The following is a 22,107-nucleotide window of genomic DNA, read 5'->3' as shown; positions in this document are numbered from 1 at the left end:
AACTGTGGTTAAAAAGCTTTAATTATAGATATGCTGTGGAGGGCTCTCTTAACCCTCAAGCTAAGATTACAGAAGGGAAGCAACTGCAAAAAGGCAAGAAAAAGAGCTAATTATTTAGGAAAAAATAAAAAGCAACTCTCAGGACCAAAAGACGGCAAATGTCCCTTCCTTGTATATGAGATTTAAAGGGTTAGCAGGTTTATGAACAACAAACAGAAATATCAAGTGACATATTTCCTGTATTTTTGTGGGCACATTGGACAGATCTCAGACATAGAAGTTAATTTTCTACCCAAACACTTAAACACTTCCTGGTGACTCATTGTGCTACGTTATTGATTTAGTTTTCGCTAGCTTTCTCCAGTCTTCTGGCACGTTTTAAAGGTGACAAAAGGGGCAGAGTCTGACAAGCCACCCAGTCCTTGGCATCCAGCACCGATTCCAAGCTTAACACCAGGAAACTGACTGGGAAAACAGACCCCCGCATCCTTGTGACCACCCGTAACGGGGCCAGGGCAGCACTGAACGTCGCGGGGACAACCCCGGGTGCCAGTTACAGCAACGGGAACCTCAGCACGGGCACAGCGCTTCACACCGGGCAAAGGCAGGACCCCCTCGCAAGGGAAAACCACGAGCTGCCTTCTGAGGAGTTAACTGGGAAGTTCAGGTGTGTCAAAGATGATGAGAAATACAGAGAACGTGAGCATTCAAAACCAGAAAGGAGGTGGAGAGGGACTGTACTATCCTGGAGAGGGGAAGAGCATCGCACTTACTGCTATACTCTCCGAAGTGACTGAGCGTTAGGATTTGCTCAGGAATGTCTGAAATCCAATAAACACATTCACACTTCATTCACTGCTAATAATCCCAACCCACAGCTATCAGATTTACAAGCAATCAGGAATCTGAAGTCAAACCGGAATCCTTTCATAATTCATTCTCTCTGGAAGCAGAGAATTTCCCAGCCAAGCTGTACCCACAGGGAATACATGGATGGTCTAACTTCATTAGGATTGACTGAAGTGCTTCTGTCTGGGAGATTAACTCAGTTTAAGACAAAGTACAAATTTAGGCTGAACAGCTACTACTGGATTTTATTCCAGAATAGCAGCAGACATGCAAAATTAATAAAGAGCAACCATTCAGATTTAACTCCATGTACCATTATCTCATTTTAGTAACATTTAAATACTATTTAAATGAATAACTATTTAAATAATGAATGTCCGCTTCCTGTCCCAGTACAGCCCAGCAGATTAGTCTGTTTTTAACCCAATGGGCTATGAGGAAACCCTTTCCAGTTTTCTAATAAGGGTAATCGAATAGAAAAGTTATCCATATGCTCAGGTTGGAGAGCACCTATCTGCTGTTATTAAAAGATTTCATGAACACAAAGCTGCCAAAGCCGCCTCTGCCCTTGTGTCCAAGGATCACACATTTACGGTGACGTATTTGTGGTACCAAACAGTCTAAAGCAGCACAACTCTACTGCACCCATGAAACATGATGGACACTACACAAAGTATTGTAAGAGAGTCTGGCAATGGTTAAGATCACAACAGTTCTGTTCATACAGGCCTTTATGCCACCCTGATGCAGACCACGCTGCAAAACGCAGTACAGCACATCCTGGTGAAGGGGTACCCTGTGAAAGCCTGCAAGCGACAGCTCCATCACACTCGAGATGATAGAAAAGCATCAAGTTAGCACACTCAAAACCATGTTTTTCAGTGGCTGTACGTTTTTAAAAAGCTGTTTTGGATCAGGATGACTTTCTGCAGCACACTTTTCCAGTGACGGTGCAAGCACACGGTGCAGTTCATCCCTACCGACTCCCGACCTGCCCTGCCAGCTTCTTGCTTTCCACAAAGACCTTCAGAGACCACAGAGTCCTCTGTGCTGCCTGGTATACGAAAAGGCTGCAGAGAAACCAGAGCAGTGTGGATACCTTCTACATCCTGCTTGGAATTTCCTCAATGTTTAGCTTCCAACAGGATCTGTTCCTACCCAATGTAAGCAAAGTTATAGCTGTCTCCAATGAGAAACAAATACAAGAGCGACAAGAATGTTAACTGCTGTTCCTTTATTTCTGATAGTAACACACAATTATATTTAAGCAGAAATATGATAATGCAGAGCTAAAAGTCTGGTAGAAATCTTTTTCTGATTAACTTTACCAACAAACCGTTACTGGTGGTAGGGAAACTTGGGGGCTCCAAACGCAGATTCCCACCAGTATCTACTGGAAACTGGATTCTTTCCAGCTTCCAAAAAAGCTCGTTTAGTTAATCCAGAGAAGTGCTACGCCACACTTATCCGGCCCGGGAAAAATTGCCTGCACCCCAGTCACACCGAGATAATCAACTCTATCTGGAAGAGCTGACACTGGGGATAAGTCACCGCAGTACTTGGACTCCATTGCTTCCATGGAAGCCCTTTTACATGGTGCTTAGCAAGATAAGCTCTTCAGGCTTTGCTTTTAAAGCAGCTCACAAGCACGTGGTCAGCACAGCGGGCTACACAGCATCTCCAAAAGGTCCGAAAGGAGCCAAGTCCCCGAACTCCAACTCAACAGTAGGGTCTGGGGCACGAGCAAGCAGAGAAATCCCTCCCAGGAGGGGGTACGTGGGTCCGTCCATCGACCTCTGACTGGCAGGGGGCATCAGGGAGTCCTCTCGTCTCGAACACCATCATCTTCCACACCCTCAGCGTGGCCTGCACAAGGTCTGCTCAAACACCCTCCTCCTGAGGGCGGTTCTGCTGTTTTACCCGAAGAAACACCACAAAGTTGACAACCCTCGACAGCTTCATAGCTGCCTGTGGGTCAGCAGCGCAAAGACAAGCGCGTCCCAAGGGGGCCCGGAGCAGCAGGAGCCCGGCCTGGAGAGCAGCACTGCATTGCTCCCTGTTCCTGCCATGGTTCAGCCTACACTCCTCTAGCAACACAGCCTGGAAGCATCACGATTAATTTTTACTAAAACCAAAGTTCCTGACCCCAACCTTTGCAGGAAGTGCATTCTTGCAAAAGATCCTTCAATGATGAGCTGACAGCCTCTCTCCAGGACTTACGGATGAACAGGATCGTTTGACTCCGCTCCGGGGTCCTGGCAGCAGAGGGCACCACACAATCAACTATGTGATTTATGTAGCTCCATCACAGGTGCAAGTGAATTTATAGAGCACAAATTACTACAACGAGCTACAGGGTGACTCTATAAGGCATGCATCATATCAGATAAGTGCTTAGCATGAAAGGTAGCTAGTTTGCTACAATAAATTACCTTATCTGGCCATTCAAAGAACGAGACGTTGACATTTGAGATCTCTTGCAGTACAAGGGTCACGTTCCTGCTGACGTGCACACATCGCCAGCCTTACTGCAGGGCTGCACAGTAACATCACTGTCACAGTGCCAGAAACCTTGGAAATACTTGTGTTAGCCCCAACACAAACCACTAGCCCACACACTAGCCCGGTGCTTGAGGCCCTGTGGGACCACACATCACTGAACACTCCAGCAGACGACGGCCACCAGCACCGGGCGCAGATGGCGGAGGTTTAAAAGACAGCAGGAATCACTGAATTCATCCCTAGGTTTTCCTACACCCAGCAGCTGTAGGCTACAACCTGTTGAATATCTGTGGAAAAGGTGAAACTACCCCAAATCCCACCTGCATTACGTGTACACGCAGACACGCGCACGCGGGTTGGCTCATAAAGGCAGGTGATGCAGTAGCAGCTGCGGAGCGGACGTTTCTGCCGTTGCCAGCAGAAGCACTTTAGCACCTCGACGCCGTTGTCCCCTGTCCCCATGGCAGGAGCAGCCCCAGGGCCGGCCGCAATCACCTGCCTCAAGGGCTCCCCTCTCCCGGGGCAGGGAGGGCTCCAGGACGAGCCCAGGGCAGAATCCAGCGCACAGAGCTCCCCGGGGCTGTTAGAGCAACACGTTATTTCAGTCGGCATCATGTTTCACCCGAACATGTAAATACAGGAGCAATTAGCTTCCCAGGCGCTTCTGGAGAAACAGTTTAGCATAATTTTTCCTAGAATGTATTTACACGGCTTCTGATTGCTTAATTTTCTGAGGTATTTGTGCATTTGGCACTAGAGAGATTAAAGGAGGTAAAATCCCCTATGTTGATTTAGTGCCATTTTGAAGGCAACTTGCAGCACAAGGAACACAGTTGGACAATGTCCTAGTGCCATTTAAATTTTAAATCCTTAGCATTACAACTTTATGTCCTAGGAGCTGCTCCTTATATTTTAAATCCAACTGCTTCTTAAAACTCTTCTCTCCCTTTTTCCACTTACTCCAAGAGAGAAAATTCCTGAGTGAAATCAGTGCACACCATTCAGAAAGAAAGAATGAGACTGGACAGAGATTTCATTGAAAAGCTCAACTCTGGGTTCCATCTGAACTGTCTTCAATTCAAAGATTAGCTGGCACAAAAAAGCAAATTAAAGCCAGAAAAACTATTCCCTGCCTGCTATGTATATCACTTTTTGTGAGATAGCCTCCTACCATCCTAAACTAGAGTTTTGGTATTCACAAGCCAGCTCTTCACTGAGCAAGCAGACACAAATAGCATATTCATTTACAAGCTGGAATTTGATCAATAAGTACAAAACCCATGAATGCCTGTCAGGACCGAGGAAGAGAGGCTGTAACCGTCGCATCTGAAAAGCCCAATAAACACTCTGCAGTCAGCCAGCAGATCAGGCCCCATAACAACCAAAAAACACAAAACCCCTCAAAAAAACTAACCCCACGAGTTGGCTTTGTCTCTATTCTGCTTCATCTGAGGTTATTTCTATCACACCAGCACTTGTTCTGGAGGGTTTTCCTTTAGGAACGGAGCTGCCATCTCAGGGCCTGTTCCCTGCACATCCCTTTCCCAGACCCGCTGCACTCACAGATGGACCCTGCGTTAACGGGGTGCAGGATTCAGCCTCCCACCCTGCAACTCCAGCTCCCAGAGCGCAAAGCAGCTTCATTTCGGATTCTCCTGCATATTGTGCAAACATTCCCTGCCCTGCTCAGAATGTCAAAAAATGGAGGAACGCTTCAAATTACTGACTGTTGTCTTGCTTCAAACAATCCCAGGATAAAGAAGAGCGAACAGCATGGGCAGTGCAAGGTTCCTAACTGTTAAGGCCACTAAACGTGCACACAGGAGCTCGCAGGAACTGCCTGGCCTGCAGTGACTGCAGCCCAAAGGCACCTTGCAGGGATGGTTCTGCAGGACCAGCAAAGGGCCAGCTGGCTCCCGCTTGCAGCCCATATGGATTTAGCCATCGGGAGGCTCAGAAGGCCCCAGGAGCATCTACAAACCTCCTCCGGAAAGCCTGCGAGTTTACCCTGAACGTCACGTTGCCCTAACGGCAGCTGACGCAGGGCTGTGGAGCACCGGGGCGCGAGGCCGGGCTGCATCGGGGACACCGCGCGGCTCGCGGCCGGCACGGAATGGAACAAGCACCACATACGTTCCAAAACCATCATTCCGTGCACATCTGAGCAATCGCAACGCGCTCGGGTGTTACAGCAGGTGCCAAGCGGCCCCTCGGCGCGGCGCGCTGCAAGGACGCGATCCCGGCCCTGCCGCGCTCCGGCTGAGCGCTCGCATCCCAGAGGCGCTTCCTCCCGGGAAGGACGAGCTCCACCTCGGAGCGGCTGTTCCTCCCATCGAGGACTCGCCTTCTCTCCAACTGCAGATTGCCACAGTGAAGTTTCACCACCTTTACAGCGCTGATACAGTGGCAAGTCTCCAAGGAGGGAGAGATTTAGACAACTAAAGAGTTTAAGTGGCTTTGAACAAGGAGAGCCTTGTAAAGCCGAGGCTGCACCGACAGCGACACGCCGACATTTCAGGCTTTCGGGTCCCAGTCGCTCCTCGTGGTACCAAGCCAAACCACAGCACGATAAAGCAGCTACGCAGCCAAAACGCAGCGCAGCTAAACTGAGCTTACAAGCAGCTAATTTGGGCGATCCAGCATTGCTGTCTCTCGCGCTCAGCAGAAGGTTTGTCTGCTAAAGCTGTCGGCGCATCGGCAGGACGAGGACAGCGGGCAGAGGAGGGCTGCAAGATGCCCCGGGTGGGCGCCCACGGGACCTCCCAACAGCAGCTGCCTCCCGGAGCAGGACAGGCCTGGTGGGACCCACCAGCTCCAGCGGTGCTGCCTGCCCAAACCGGACCCCGGTGACACAGGTTGCCCGGAGCAGCATCGGGCAGGGAGAAGCGGAGAGGGAAGAGCACCCCTGGGAAGGGCACGCCGGCCCCACGCTCCCTTTGCCACGGGGGAGCTTCCCCGTTACCCGTTTGCCGAGCGGGGCCAAGCAGCCAAGCTGACCCCGCTCCCTGCATCTGGAGCGCGAGGGAAGCAGCAATGCAGCCCCCTCCGCGGAGATGGCGCCTCACAGCCGCTCCCCCTGCCCTTGCCTGGCGGTTCCCCCTCATCCTGGGTCGGTTCCCCCTCATCCTGGGTCGTTCCCCTCTCCTCCTGGGTCGGTTCCCCCTCATCCTGGGTCGTTCCCCCTCATCCTGGGTCGTTCCCCCTCATCCTGGGTCGGTTCCCCCTCATCCTGGGTCGGTTCCCCCTCATCCTGGGTCGTTCCCCCTCATCCTGGGTCGGTTCCCCCTCATCCTGGGTCGGTTCCCCCTCATCCTGGGTCGTTCCCCTCTCCTCCTGGGTCGGTTCCCCCTCATCCTGGGTCGGTTCCCCCTCATCCTGGGTCGGTTCCCCCTCATCCTGGGTCACGGGAGGCCGGAGCGGCCGCCCGGCAGAGCACGGTGCTGCTGTCCTGGCCTTACATAAGGGCAGCTGCTCCCGGGAGCATCCGCGCGGGCTCCAGCGCTCCGGGGGGACGCAGCGGGGCTGCCCTGCGGGACGGGACGGGACGGGACGGGAGGGCCCCGTGCCCTGCTCACCCCCACGCCGCGGGCGCTCCGGCTGCTCCCTGCGCCCCGCCGAGTCCTGCCGCGCGGGGGGGACCCCACGGGCACCGCTCGCACGCGTGAGCCCCCACAAGTGCCCTGGCAGGGCGCACGCAGCCCCTGCTCGCACACGCCGCCCTTGCACACACACGAAACCTCCTGCACGCGCAGAGCGCTCCCCGTGCACCCACTGGCACACGAACCCCCTCCCTTGCACACGCAGCTGCCTGGAGCCCCCGCGCACCCCAGAACCGCGGCCCCCTTGCACACGGGATGGGGAGCGCAGGGCACACGTGCACGCACACACACACGTATATACACGCGTACACACGTACATACACACGTACACCCGTATATACACACGTACATACACACGCTCACACGTATATATATACACACGTACACACACACTGGACACGGGCCCCCCCGCGCGGCCGCCACTCACCGGCGCCTCGGCGGCCCCCGGCGGCCCCGCGGCGCCCTCCGCGCCGCCGCCCTCGAGCTGCCGCTCGCGGTAGAGGGACCAGAGCCCCACGTTGGGCAGGAAGACGAGGGCGGCCAGCGCCAGCGCCACGACCTGCAGCAGCCGCTTCTGCTTCCGCCGCATCGGAGCCGCCGCCGCCGCCGCCGCCGCCGCCGCGCGGGTCGCGGAGCCGCCGCCGAGCGCAGCGCAACTTTCCCCGCGCGCGGCGGGGCCGGGCGGCAACGCGGCCACTTCCGCCCCGCGCCCCGCCCGCTCCCGCCGGGCGCCGTTAACGGCCGCCCCCCGCGCCCGCCCCGCGGCGACATGGCGGCTCCCGGGCCCCGTGAGGCGGCTCCCGGGCCGGTTCGTCACGTTACAGGGCACGGGCGGCCCCGGGAGGCGCCTCCAACGGGCCCGGTACCGGCCGCGGCCTCCTGCCGTTATGGGGTCAGATAACCACGCGGCCCGTCCCAGCACCAGCCCCCGGGGTCCTCGCTGGCTCCTAGCGCAACCACAGCAGAAACTCTGCGGAAAACGCCGCAAACGCGCCGCATTTTGCAGCTCTCGTTCGTCCCCCGCCGCTCACGTGTGCGTTTAAAGTTAAAGAAAGCGCCGTAACCCGCTAGGTGGCACCGGCCAGCAGAGCCCCCGAGTCACCCGGGAAGGCGCTGGGTGCCGAGAGCGGCCCCGGTGCGGGCCCCGCTGCCCCCGGTGCGGGCCCCGCTGCCCCGGTTCTGCCTCCCCGCCGCGGATCCGCGGGGCTCTGCCGCAGCTTTGCTTCCCTAGGAACGTCAGTGCTCCCCGCGCTGCCCCCGCAGACACGGCCGTGGGCGCCCGGGGTCGCGAGCCACCGCCGTTACGTAAAGAAGCGACGGCCACGAAGCCGGGGAGTTGATTGCAACAAGGCTGTGAGCTGGCTTGGCGTGTGGAAATGTAGGGTTTGGAGCCTGCTCGCTAAATGAAATGTTTGCTCTTAAATGGGCTTCGGGGAGTTGTGCGGGTTTTAACCGGGAGCAGAGCGTGAGATGGGGATTTTGTGTTTGGGAGCGCCTCGCTTCCCAAACCGTCAAACCACCGGAGCGCCTGTGGAAGGTGAAGTCCAGCCCTCCTTTGGTGAAGGCGCTTGAGATGGACGCTGCAGGCCTTAAAATCCAATTCCAGGCTGTCTCCGAGCCTCTCCTTCCGCTGGAGCATGGAGCCGTCTCCCTCACCTCTTCCCCGATGGGTTTTGGTGGAGACGGAGCGTTAGCTTTGGACTGCTGGATGGAATGGGATTGAACTGGTCATGTACAAAGCAAACATGGGTTCGTGTTGCTGAGGAAGGAGAAGGGATGCGGCTGCCGAGCCCCTACCTGGCAACGGGAATGGCATCCCTTGCTGAAGCACCTCTGCAAAGCAAATATTAGCCTACAGTGACAATAACGCTGTCCCTGCTTAGACGCTCCCTGTGCTCCCCTGGCTCCTCGCGGAGTTTGAAGCTCTGGTGCTGAGATGCTGTTTTCATTTCATGGCATTTCCTTATCCTTTGGTGTTTGTTGGCTAAGGCTTAGCTCAAGTCTTATGTAAACAGAATTGATTTGTTGTTTTCTCTCTCCTCGTTCCTGATAAAGGGTGGTTCAATGCAGCGCAGGCACTGGGCCACCCGCGTCTCAGCTCGGCCCTTCTCCCGCGGCCCAGCAGGACGGCGGATCCTGCAGGTGCCCGGATGATGGGTCCTGCAGGCGCCCGGATGGCGGATCCTGCAGGCGCCCGGATGGCGGATCCTGCAGGTGCCCGGATGGCGGATCCTGCAGGCGCCCGGATGACGGATCCTGCAGGTGCCCGGATGACGGATCCTGCAGGCGCCCGGATGACGGATCCTGCAGGTGCCCGGATGGCGGATCCTGCAGGTGCCCGGATGACGGATCCTGCAGGCGCCCGGATGACGGATCCTGCAGGCGCCCGGATGGCGGATCCTGCAGGTGCCCGGATGACGGATCCTGCAGGCGCCCGGATGCTTGGAGGGCACCGGTGATGCCGTGGTGGAAGGCTGGGATAGCTCAGAAAAGTGAGGACGGGGCCAGGCTGGCTGAGGGGAGGGATGAGCCGTGACCCTGCAGCAGGGCGCCCAGCCCAGTCCCGTCCCTCCGGGCGCAGGGAGGGAGCGCGGACACTGGGAATCCTGGCTGCTGAATCCGACAGGCAGGATCGCTGCCCTCCGGGGGAGCTGCATGCTGCTTTCAGCAGAAAAATAAACAAAAACGCCGCTATGCACTGCGATCCACCCGAGCGAACCAAATCCCTGCTGTCAACAGGGAATGGGCCTGCGCTGGCGCTGGCCAAACAGGGCTCTGTGGCCTCTCCTGCCTGGTGCCAAGCGGAACCATCCGGGATCACCCGCAGAGGTGCGGGAGCAGCTGCTGGGAGAGTTTCACGGAGCATTAACACTCCTGCAGCCTCCCTAGCTCTAGATTAGCCAGGTAAGGTCACTGCTCTGCGGGGACGGGGAGTTGTTTCTGCCCCAGCTCCATCCCAAACCGGAGCGATGGTGGCACCGTGCGTAGCTCCGAGCGGGAAGGCGGCCCCGAGTGCTCCCCGCTGGGCTGCGGCTGGTGGCAGAAGAGCCCGTCCCCAGGCCAGGCCGTCCTTGCCCCACACCGTGACACTGGGATGGCACCAGCGCTGCTCCCTCCAAGCAGCCCCGGCAGTTTGTGCATGACCAGCAGCACGGCTCGGTTGGGAAATGAGGGAAGAGAGGGGCTTTTCCTGGCTGTCTGCTCGAGGAACCTTATTAAAAAAATGAAAACCGCCACCGTTGTTGCAGTCTTTCTGCCTGGAATAGGCAATGAGCCTCGCCGGTTCCCTCTGCTCTGAATCCAGCGATGCTGCAGTGAATCGGACCCATTCCAAGTTTGGCAGAGCCAGGGAGCCAGACTGCAGTAAGGATGCCCCCAAACTCCCTGCCTTCCGCTCCTTTGAGCATGCCATGATGTTTTAGGGCAGTATTTTCTGTGCTTCCCAAGGGAGTTGCACGCTCGCTGTCTAAACAGTGTGACAGCTCTGAACATCTTAGCCTTCAGTCTTACTTGTTTGATTCCTACACTCTTTCCCGTAGCGGATGTTAGTGCTTGAAATGGACACTCGCTTTTGAGATGTGCTCGCAATCGGCTCACGCGCGTCCAACACGGAGGAACCGAGGGCAGGTTCTCTAACGCATGCGTGAGAAGCAAGGCAGAACAGGGTATCCAGGGAGGTTTGCAGCTGCCTCGTGAAATTCTGTTTATGACCAGTTCACACAAGGCCAAAGGGAGCCCGAAGGAGAGGTCTGCTGTTCCCGCTGGATGTGCTCCAGGCTGAGGCGAGTGCTGCTCCGGCCTGTGATCTTCCTCGGGATGGATCTGCAGGAGATCAAGAACACTTAGGCGCTCACGCTTTCCTTTAAGAGATTATTTGCTAAGTGTGATAAACTCTGCTAACACTATTAAAAAACAACCTTCTAGAAAGGGGAAGGAAGGACAAAGATGCTTAACCCAGCACTAAAATATCCAATGCTGAAGATAGCCATGGGGGAAAAAAAGAAAGGCTGGTTATGAGAAAATGTAAGTGAAGTGCATAAAAACTTAAGCAATACCGATAATGTCATCCTGAGTCACTGCACTCAGCCCCACCAAGGGGAGAGGAGCAAGGGCTATAAAATGGAAATAGAGGAGAATCCAATTCAGAACAGATGTCAAGAAGTACCTTCCTGGCTGGAGGATCATAAAGGCTGGGAATGACCTGCCAGGCAAGGTTGCTGGAGTGAAAACACCAGGGTTTTCCAAGGCCCGGTGGGACGGTGTCCCGGGAACACGTGTCCAGAGCTAAGCTCAGAGCAAGAGGCACTGAACATCCTGGGCTGCATCTGGCCCTGGCCTTTGAGATGTCGAGTCATCCTGAAGACCTTATATACCGAAAAGAAGGGTCTGTCAGCTGCAAGGGGAGCTGGGCAAGTTCTCTTCATGGGAACCACCTGCCTCTTGGGGGCTGTGGACCGGCCAGCTCAGACGTTGAGCCCTGGGGGAGGTCTGAGCCACCCAACGCGCGTCCTCCTGTGCATCTCCTTGGTGTCCAGCTGGAAGGAGGCGGCGCTGGAGGAGCCACCACCGCAGTGACCACGGGAGTGCTGGTGGAGCCCGTTCTGCACACACTGATTGTGTCTGAGAAGAAAGACCAGGCACACACGGGGTAAGACAAGGGCACACACGGGATAAGACAAGGCACACACGGGATAAGACAAGGCACACACGGGATAAGACAAGGGCACACACGGGGTAAGACAAGGGCACACACGGGGTAAGACAAGGGCACACACGGGGTAAGACAAGGCACACACGGGGTAAGACAAGGCACACACGGGGTAAGACAAGGGCACACACGGGGTAAGACAAGGGCACACACGGGATAAGGGTGCAGGGACGAGTCCCACTGCTGGCCATGCTCCCCTTTTCCCTCCGTGCCCTTGCCAGGCTGGTTTGTATGCAGGCAGGATGCCCGCAGCAGCCACGTCTTTCTTCTGGTACAGACAGAGATAAAATAACAGCCCAGATGGACAGGAGTCTCTTGAGGCAGTGAAGAACAACCTGAAGTGGTTGCATGAGAGAAGCAGTGATTTACCGTCAGGAAAACGCACCGTGACGAGCTCTCCGTGCCAGCATCCAGCGTGTGCTCCGGGGGCTCTTCCCGCGGACAGGAGGGCTGGGAAGCCGGTAGTCTGGAGGGGATGGGCAGGCCCTGGCCCAGCTGCTGCCTTCACGTAACCCACGTTTGGCTGCTTTGCTGCATTTTGCCCCCCTGTGAGACTCAGAGAGGGGGAGGCATGAAAGCAGTGAAGCCTCTGGGGCTGGGGCTGCACACACTGCCACTGCCACCAGAGGGGACAATCCCTGCTGGGACAGCCCTGGTGGCTGGAGATCACCAGAGCCCTGGTCCCAAAGAGGGGCTGGAAATCACCAGGGAACCGGGGAAGCTAAACTTGGCTTGTTCTGCACCCTGGTTGCTTAAATAGCTGCCTAGGGGCGTGCACAGCCTCTTCACAGCACCCGCTCGCGGCCTTGGGTAGGAGAGGGGTGCGTGGAGGAGGACGCGTGTCAACATTGCCATGCACGCAAGTGCCCACAGGCAGCTGCCATTTCCAAACCTGGAATTAAAAACTAAAAAAACCCTTCCACGTCACTTCCCGAGATCCAGGCTGGGGCTGTGCGATGCGCTCGGCAGCTTCGGAGCAGAGCAACGTGTATCCCCGGAGCCGAGAGCACACGGCCGTGATAGCAACAGTCACTGCAGCGGTACCTTCCAGGGAAAAGCACTTCCCATGGCAGGGGAGCCCTCTGCACCTGGGAGCCATCCCGGAAAGTGCCAAAGGAGTCAGAAAAATCCACCCTTCCCGGGAGGCCTGAGCGGTGCCCGGAGCAGCGCGGGGGCAACAGCAGGCGCCGACGCTCCGAGGAGGCGGTTTGGGGTCTCCCGCTGCTAAGGAAGGACAGGGAGATGGGACACGTTCTTTGCAAAGTCTCTTCTCTGCTGTGAAGTTGCATTTTCCTCCTCCTCGTGCAGGGATAACGGGAACGCAGACTGCCCTGTGGATTTACACGGGCTGCTTTTCCAGCCACCACCTCTTGCAGCATGTCCAATTCCCCCTTCCCTTCCATAAATACACAAAATAAATAAAGACGGGCTGAAAAGGAGCAGTGCGATTGCTAATAGTGTTGGACAGATGTATCAGAGCCTCACAACTGTCTAGGGGGGTATATGCAATAAGAGTGATGAACCTCGTGTCTGCAGCCTGGTTGCCTCTGCAAACACCCTCCTCCAGCACCCCGAAGGCAACCGGCGAATACTCAGATTAGGACAAGACCAGCGAGCGCTGCAGCTGGCTGCCATTCCCGGCGGGAGGGTTGTCCCCTGCGGAGGCAGCCGCTCTCCCTGGGACGGGCTCCCTTCCCCGGGATACGCGGGATCCGCTCTGTGCCCCGCGGGCGCAGCGGGAGCATCGGGGGCCGGTGAGAAAGGGCCTCTCCTCGAGGCAGCCCCAGCAGAGCCTCTGCCCGGAGACCGGGACGCTCGGAGCAGCGCCCGGGCGCACGGAGCGCGGCGGGGAAAAACGCGCAGGATTAGTGGGAGAGGGGAGGCAGAGAGGCCTCCCCAGGGCCGCGCGGGCTGCGCGTCTCTGAACACATTGTTTCCTGAAAGGAAAACACGGTGACCACAGAGCTGGCTGGAAACGCCTCAAGAGAACATTTTTCTTTTCCTTTGGAGACTGCCAATTTGTTAGAACCGGATCATTTTGCATGGCCAGATTTCAAGGATGTTATGACAGACCTCAGGCTGGCCATGGGCCTGGGCCTGCTTGGTGGCTTCGCGCTGCTCCCTCCCAGCTCCAACATGAGCCCGCGCGGACGGCGCTGCCCCAGCCCGGCCGGACGGGGATCCCGCTCGGGTTATCCCGGCCCTGCTCCAGGCCTCCCCGTGTCGGGGCGTTTCTTCCACCCTGGGGTATTTGGAGGTGCTCAGAGGGGCCCCTGCCCCGCGCTGATCGCGTGGAGGGCTGCCCCGGCGCGGGGCTTCGTAACGGGAGGAAACCTGCAGCATCGGCCTCTCGAAGGACTTCAAGCTGAAGAATATATTATATATATATATATATACACACACACATATATATAAATATCAATCAGTGCAGTAATTTATGCTCCCCGAGCGGGAGCTCCGCCGGCAGCAAGGACACACAGGCCCGGCAGAGCCCTTGTCACCAGCAAGGGATGGGTGTGCTGGGCTGCAAAACCAGAGCCAGGCGTAAATAATTCCCCGGTGCTCAAACCAAATAATTCCCCGGTGCTCAAACCAAATATCCCTGGAAACAACACGGAGGTACAGGAGGGGCGCGAGGACACGCGGGGAGGCTCCGGTTCACCCCTCGCAGCCCTCCGAAACACCGAGAAAGCGGCTGCCAACCCTGCGAGCCCCAGCCACGAACCTGGGCGGGCGCTGGGCGTCCCTCATCCGCGCGCGCTGCCTCGTGCCGCTGCACATCCCTGTTGGGTGAGGAGGAAAGAAACGTTACAGGGGAAGAGGAAAGAGAGAGGAAGGCTGCAAAAAGCTGCGAGCTGCCAGGGTGGTTTGAGTTGCTTTATTCTGAATCAATATTGAACTGGAGAGGAATTATAAATTGAACAGATTATGGCTGAAGCAATGCCAGAGCATCTGTTTCCAGATATTTTTTTTTTTTTTAAACTAGCTAGAGCAGCTGTTTTTACAAGAATCCACAGCAAAAGAATTATTAAAACAAAGAGGGAAAAGAAATAACAGTAAACAGGAGATATATAGCAGACAAGGTGCAGTAGAGACATGAGGCTGAGAAATAAATGGAAGAGAGAAGGAAGAACCTGGCAAGCAGCAGTTTATAACTCGCATCAGGTGCTACACAATGTGGAAGGTATTTGTTTTACCTGACAGTGATCCCAAGCTCCAGGATTTTGTCTGGTGATTTGTGATGTCTGGCAGCTGTTGCAGAGGGTGAACTTAACACAAGAGAGAGATGGAAGCAGGAATCACCCTCAGCACTTGCAGGTTGTTCCCTAATGGGAGCGGATTTATTGGTAGGGGGCAGATGGGGGTGGGTATTTGGAGGCAGATTCCTGGCTCTGCTGTTTCCTCTGTCTAGGATCAAAATTCAGGTTTTCAGAATTCAGGGCTCTTTGGAGAAATTCAGGTTACACTTCGGGCTGCAGGCACGTGACTGAGAGCATTAACGTGGCTGGAGGACTCACCGCCCCTCGGCTGGGATGAGGTAAGTGACGCTCGCAGCCGGGCCGAGGATGGAATAACCCCCGCGGGATTGGAGGACCGGGAGGCCATGGAGCCGGTCACCGCAGCCTTCCCGGCCGTCCCGCTCGGCCCCGCCGGCTCCGTGGCCGTGCGGCCGCGGGGCACCCGGGCTGCTCGTGCACGTCCAGCCGTGGCGTTTGCGCACCGCCGCGCTCCGCTGCGGAGCCTGCGGAAACACTCAGGCAATTTTTGCTTTATTCAATTAAAGCTAAGTCTTGATTCCTGTGGATGAAAGCGGATCTCACCCCCTTGTCTGGAAACTGCCATTTATCCTACAGAGGTAGCTTGGAAGAGAGTTCCTGAGCAGGGCTAACGCTGGTGCCTTGGCTTTATGTCTGCTTTAAAAGCATTACCTTTCAAAACGGAGTATCTGTGGTTAGAGCCACAGCTGGGCTCACAAACATGGTCCTGCCTGGCCCAGTCCCCCGGAGATCTGCCTCTTGGGAATGGGTTTGGAGCTGGAGCTCGTCACCTCCGGCAGCATCGCCAGATGAGGTTCATAGCGTGGCAGTCCCATTGCCTCTGCTTGCCTGCAGGCTTGGAGCTTCCATCGCTTTTTCTTGCTACCAGTTCTTTAATTCCAGCACATGGAGCCACCCGGAGCAGGGCTGGGGCTTGCACTCCATGAGAACTTCAATCTCGGCAGCTGGCTCGGGTGGATGTTTTGATTCCTGAAGAGCTTACGTTAGGAAAGGGCTGGGGGATAACTCGATGCAGACAGGACTTGTAGAAACTTGAAGGTCCAAACCTTTACGTAATGTAATAGATTTCTGCAGAAACTATTCCAAAATATACAATATTTAACACAAAAATGGTGACCCTCCCATATTTTGATTTTTTTTCTTTACGCATCACTCCTTCATGGTTTCTAAGTCCCTGAAGAACAGCTCAAAAATCTTCACGTTTCTGTTTTTGCAGTGACGTTGTGCAGGACTTACCCTGGTGCCCTTCCAGTCAGGTCCCTGATACCCAGGACCTGTCCTAGCGCACAGCCGCTGACACAGGCTGTAATCGCCCAGTTTAGTATTTAGCGAAGCACTAAAAGCAGCGAGCAGGAGAGGTGCCACCTCGCGCTGCGTCCTGCTCAGCGTCAGCCCCGTGCTCTGTTCAGCTGCTGCACGTAACGTGTGCGCTCGGTTCTGCTCCTGTCCTGAAATCCAGCAGGGATGCGTTTCCCGGGAGCAGCGGATGCTGCGAACAGCAGCTCCTGCTCCTGGCATTACCTCAATAGCACCGGTCACCTCAATGGCACTTATCACCATCGGGGTAACTCGGGAAGGGGTTTCGGCTCGTGCTGAAGTCACGCGGAAGCCAGAAGGACAAACCCACCGTCCCTCCCGCTGGACACGTTGTACCGGGACGACCCCTGCCTTCCCAAACGGCATCTACGGACGGGCGCGGGGTGACGGGCAGCACAGCGCCCGCAGCACGGAGCTGCCCCGCAAACGGCCGGGGATCCTGCCTTGTGTTCCTCCGCGTTTATTGATTCATTTTGCAACAAGGTGCCGTAAATAGATTCATTCTTACAGTTATCACAGAGCTGATGAGAGCTCGGGAAGCAAAGAGGAGGCTACAGGAAAGGGCAATAGAAATCAGCCCCGAAATAAAACCCCGTGGGATGAATATCTCCCCCTGACAGCCAGAAGGCAGCGTGCAGGTTTCCCTCCCTGTGCACCGCTCCGGACGCAGCCGTGCCGGGAGCATCATCCGTGCTAAGGGAGAGGAAGCCTCGGCCACCCCTGTGCCCTGGGGCCTCTGCCCCTCGCTGCAGAAACCAGGCACGCCTGACCTTAAATGTGTCTGAAAACCTGGCTTTAGTCTCTCTCTCTCTTTTTTTTTTTGCTTCAGCCCTTTCAATTAAATGAGCAGAATCAGAATGCTTTTCCTGCCCCCCTTTTCCCTGGCTCGTGTCTTTAACTGTTAAATCATCCGGGCAGGGACCATCTCATCTTAAGCATCCAAGGAACACCAAGCGCAAAGGCCCTCGAGTCCCGGGACACCATCCAGGGAGAAATCATCCCCAAAAACACGCGCTCAGCTCTCAGGAGCTTGCTCAGCAGGAAAGAAGCAATCTCCACCTAGCCCACAATTTGATGCAGATTATTCATGCAGTTCTGCCGAAGAGTTAATACACTTGGTTGGGACAGACTAGAAATGATGCCTACTTAATGCAATGGAAAATAAACAGTATCTGCTTTGGAAGGATGCATTGACCTAGCTGTCATGTCTGGTGCTGGGAGACAAGTGCCTACAAGCTCCAGCTAAATGTAGCGTGGAAATGTATTGGGTTGTATTTAGGCCCATATACAATACTTAACTGGCTATTGCGCTGATTAAATGTTTAATTGGCTGTCTGTGAGATGAAGAGCACCATTAGTCTATAGGGAATTAAATTGTTCCTTGTTTCTGCTCTTAAATAAAATGTGTAATTCGTTGTCACTTAAGCATAATGTTAAGTGCCCATTAAGGTGGCTTTTCCAAGGGAAATAAATACAGAACTTGGCTGCTGGAGCGGAGTCAGGCGCATCCACGTGTGCGGAGGCGGGAGCAGGGCCCTGGCCGGGATCGCTCCGGTCGGAGCGCGCGGGATGCTCCTCGGGATGCTCCGCTCCGCTCCATGGCAATGCGGCTCTTCCGGCCGCTGGGGCAGCTGCCGGGGAAGGAAATCTATTGTGCTGGGCAAACTACAGGGTGCAGGACGCCGTGTACACAGAAACACAGAAAGCCCAACAGGATCCTCTTAAAATACAGTTTGCGGCTGCAGCTGGGCGCGAGGAGTGTGCTCCGCTGGCAGGGATCATGGGAGTTTCTTTTCCTGGCTCTGTTTGAGCTGGGAAGCTAAATTCAATGGGGGGAAGAGGAGGAGAGAGGAGGGGAGGAAGGCTGATGAAAGCAGCTCTTTCTTCCCTTCCTCGAGGTGCCCTGAGGAACAACAAAGCAAAGAGAGCAGCAGAGCGCTCGCACCTTGCAGACTGCACTGAGCACCCGCAAGGGAAAAACCAGGGAAGTGCTGTGAATTTGATTCCTTACATTCCAATTTAATGAAAACCTTGGCCCTTGTGACACGCAAGGCGGCGGTGCTTTATGGGTAGAGCTCTCTGCCCTCGGACAGCAGCGTCGCCCTGTTCGCACACCGCACACGGACGCGCGGGCACCGGCCCCCCAAGGGCTGCTGGGGCTGTTCGGTTCATCCCAGCAGTGACGCTGGGACGTCTGCTGAATAACTGATTGGAATTGAATTGAATTGAATAATTGTTGAGTTGCTCCTTTTCCCTTGTCACTTTGTCCCACCCTCTTCCAAGAATTTCCCCTTCCCACACACCTGCTGACTGCAGGAACGTACCCGGCTGGGCATCCCGATCCCGAGCGCTCCCTTGGAGCGATCCCTCGGTGCGGGTGCCGGTGCCGTGCCGCAGCCCGGGAGCTGCGCGGGTGCTCGGGCTCCTCCGCGCCCGCTCGGCAGCTCGAGCAGGGAGGATCATTCCTGATTTCTGCTGGCAGGAGCAGAGGAGCCGCCGGGCTCGCTGCTGGAGCTCTGCAGCGGAGGACTCTGCTTCCCGGGCGGATCGGGTCATTCCCTAACGCGATCTGGCTGCTCCAGCCCGCGCGTGGGCGGCTGCAGAGGGGAGAGGAGCCGCATGCGCCAGGCACCGTCTCCCGGAGCCGGCAGCTTGGCCTGCCCACACGCTGCCTTGTGCACATTAAAGGCCCTGACCAGCCACTGGGCTCCAGCAGGAAAACCCAATCCCGTGAGTAATGCTTGGATGCAGTCCTGTGCCACGTGCTTTAGGTGTCCCTGCGTATGCAGGGGGGTTGGACTAGATGATCTCTAGAGGTCCCTTCCAACCCTAAGCATTCTATGATTCTATGATTCTATGATAATGCAGCTTCCCCGGGGCGCTTGGAGCGGCCGCGGGCTGAGCTGTCCCCTCCGTGCAGCTCTTGGCAGCTCCCGGGTGCTCCTGGTATCCAGGAGGGCTTTGCTCCATCGTGAGCGGTGCCCTTGTCCCCCTGCAGAGGCTGGACCGGCCGGCCCGGCCATCCCGGGACACGGGATGAGGAGAGGCTCCGCACGGGAAGGGCCCGGCCAGAAGAGGGTCTCCCCTCGGGGCTTGGGGCACCCCCGGCTGCAGGCGCTGGCGTCACCCAGGTCGGGCCGACACCGCATCCCCTCGGAGCCTCGGGACGAGCCCAGCGCTTCCCTGTGCGGCGGGAGCGCCCGCGGCCGTGCCGGGAACACGCGGTCCGGGCGGCCTCCTCGCGCGGCTCCGCGCTCTGCGGGGCGGCTGCCGCTCTGCATTGCTCACGTTGCTGGGCGGGATTTCTTTTTCTTTCTCATTTTCTCCCTTTCACACCTCCCCTCACTCTCTATTTCTGATGAACTGGGTCAAGGCGGGACGAGGCGCTCGGGGCGGCAGCGCTGCTGGGATGGGGGGCAGACCCGTCACAGCCACCGAGCCGGGCTCTGCCCTGATCCCACCCGGCGCGGGAGCGACGAGGGACAACGCGGGTGCTATTTGGCCCCTCTTGTTGTCCCCACGTGTCCCCATTCCGTGTCACTGGGCTCGGCCGCGGATGCAGGCGGTGAGGGAGGTGCTGCCGCGCGGGATTTTATCTTTTCTTTGGAAAATTAATCACACTTTAATTACAGTGAAACCTAGAGACATGGCAAAGGATTAAGTGGATTATCTTCAAAGTAATTCGTTATCAAATATTTATCCATCTGGGAAGGCAGATAGAGCCGGAGGGATCCCGCGCTCCCCGCACCGCAGACCAAGGACGTTCCGTGTCCTTCGCGCCTCCCCCTGCCCCGGTCCCCGAGTGACAGGTCCGATTGGTGCCAACGGCACCAACGGGGGGCAGAAACCCCGGGTTTGACCCAGCCCGGGGAGGATGCAGGGAGCAGGATCCGGGCTGGCTGGTCCCTGCACCGCGGGGTCCAAGCAGGTCCCGCAGCGGGGACCCGGCGGCCACCGCGACGCGGCGCGACGGCCGGGCCGGCGCGGGAGGCTCTGCGGGGGCGGCCAGCGCCGCGGAGATGCCGCTAAACCCCATCCAGCCTGAGCTCTTTATCCACGCGGCAGACTGTGGGTTTAGTGCTTGGATGCTTCATTAACTAATAATAATGAGTCATTGTGTTTGCCTCGTGGGCATTGTAAATGATACAGTGTCAGGAGACGCGGCGAGGACGAGGAATCGCAATGCAGCCGAGAGGGGCCGATGCTCCGTGCCCTGGAAATGGCCAAGAGGAGGGGACGCCCCGGTGCGCCCGGAGCCCCCGCGGCGCCGGGGTCCCGTGGGGACACGGGGAGCAGGAGCGGCGCCGGGGAGCAGCGCCGGGCACCCGCTCCGAGGGCTGGAAGCACCAGGGAGCTTGGACACGCACCCCGGTCCGTACCGGAGCCGGGCGGGAGCAGCGGGCTCTGCAACCGAGCAGCCCGCCCGGCCTGGCGCATCCTCCGCGCGGGCTGGCATTCATTGCATTTCTATCCTTTAATTCTTCATTAATTAAACCTCACAGGCTCTGGCTGTGCCTGGGATGCACACGGGGCTGAGCGGCTGCTCTGCGCGAGGCCCCGGCCCCTGTGCCCGGCACCGCAGCCGTTCCCGGAGCGTTTTCCCCATCGGACGCTGCTCAGCGCAGCCTCATCGCTAATGAACCCGCCGGCCGCCGGCACGAGACAGATAGAGCTGCCTGCTCTGCTCGTCCCCGGCGGCCACCAGAAAGAGCCAATGCAGCAGCATTAGCAACCTGCCATCTCCGTCCATGCTGTCTGCAGTGACCCCAGCGCAGCACTGCAAACTCCCGTCCTGTTGCTCTGTTCGCCCTCGCAGTGCCGGCTGTACCCGCAGCGTCTCCGCGCGGGAGCGGGCGCCGTGCAGCCCTCCTTGCCCACATTCACGTTCCCCCTGCGGTTCCTGCTCTTGGATCAGCGCTGAACCACGAGGGTTTCACCCGTTCGCTTTCTCCACAGCCGCTCGGCTTTCGGCCCCACTGAAAGCGCACGCCAGGGGAGAGAAATGAGGCCCTAAAATGAACCAAAAATGCATGGGGAAAAATTTCCTTCCCTCACTTCATGGGTGGAAGGTGACACGGTGCCCGTCACTCCTTTGCATTACGTCTCCAAGGCTTTTCATGCAAATTCAGGCAAACAATTTGTCCGTTCCCTTTCCGCGCTCCGGGAGGGCCGGTTTCATTTCAGGAGCAGCGGGGAAGAACAATCATCCTGAAGTGCCTTCCCTCCCGAGCGGCGCAGATGAGCGCCGCGCGGTGCCCTAACAGCCCCAACGTGACGTTTGCAGCTGATGGCTCCGCAGAACCCGGTGACACGAGGGGACACGAACGACCCCGCGGCGCCGCTGCCTCCCGGAGCCTCTGCCCACCGCCCTCCTCGGCCCCACGGTGCGGGACAGCGGGGAGCCCCGGGGGTGTTTTTGGGCCGGGCAGGGGAGCTGCTCCTCTTTGGGGCCAAAGACCCTCGTGTCTGCCCTTCGCTGCGTTTTCGGAGGTGTTTCCCATGCCGTTGCAAGGAGGGTTTTCCCCGCAGCAGCCCTGCCCCATGGGCTGTGCTGGCTCTGCAGCTCAAGCTGCCGCTGACGTGGTGGGCAAGAAACGGCCCCGCAAAGCACACGAGCTGCTTTGGGCTCCATTTAAGGCTCCACCGAGACGCACGGCCCTCCAGACTCTTTTTTTCCTATTTTCCTTCCTTTCCTAATGGACAAGATGGAGCGGCCAAGGCAGGGGGGAATCTACGTGGGCCCCTCCAGAGTTTTAATTTCCATAAAACCCGGAGAAAGGAAAAATCCCCCCAGTTCTGAGGCTCGGGGGGAAGGAGAGCGACGGCGAGAGCGGCCGGGCAGGGGGTGGCGGGG

At 57.1% G+C, this 22,107-nt stretch overlaps 1 protein-coding gene across 1 annotated transcript in view; it reads right to left on the bottom strand.

The window, feature by feature from the left end:
• GALNT10 (polypeptide N-acetylgalactosaminyltransferase 10) overlaps positions 1-7,556 on the bottom strand; it is a 70,859-nt gene extending 63,303 nt beyond the window's left edge. The window contains exon 1 of the mRNA XM_088536765.1: positions 7,378-7,556. Coding sequence (XP_088392891.1) covers positions 7,378-7,539 — 162 coding nt within the window. The 5' untranslated portion in view covers positions 7,540-7,556. The remainder of the gene's footprint in view (positions 1-7,377) is intronic.
• Between the last annotated feature and the right edge of the window lie 14,551 nt (positions 7,557-22,107).

The sequence above is a fragment of the Tinamus guttatus genome, unplaced genomic scaffold (assembly GCF_059628265.1).
Source record: "Tinamus guttatus ecotype Peru unplaced genomic scaffold, ASM5962826v1 Tinamus_guttatus_pri_ptg000710l, whole genome shotgun sequence".
NCBI lineage: Eukaryota > Metazoa > Chordata > Aves > Tinamiformes > Tinamidae > Tinamus > Tinamus guttatus.
The sequence above is the reverse complement of the archived record's forward strand: the minus strand, read 5'-3'. Positions and strand labels throughout refer to the sequence as shown.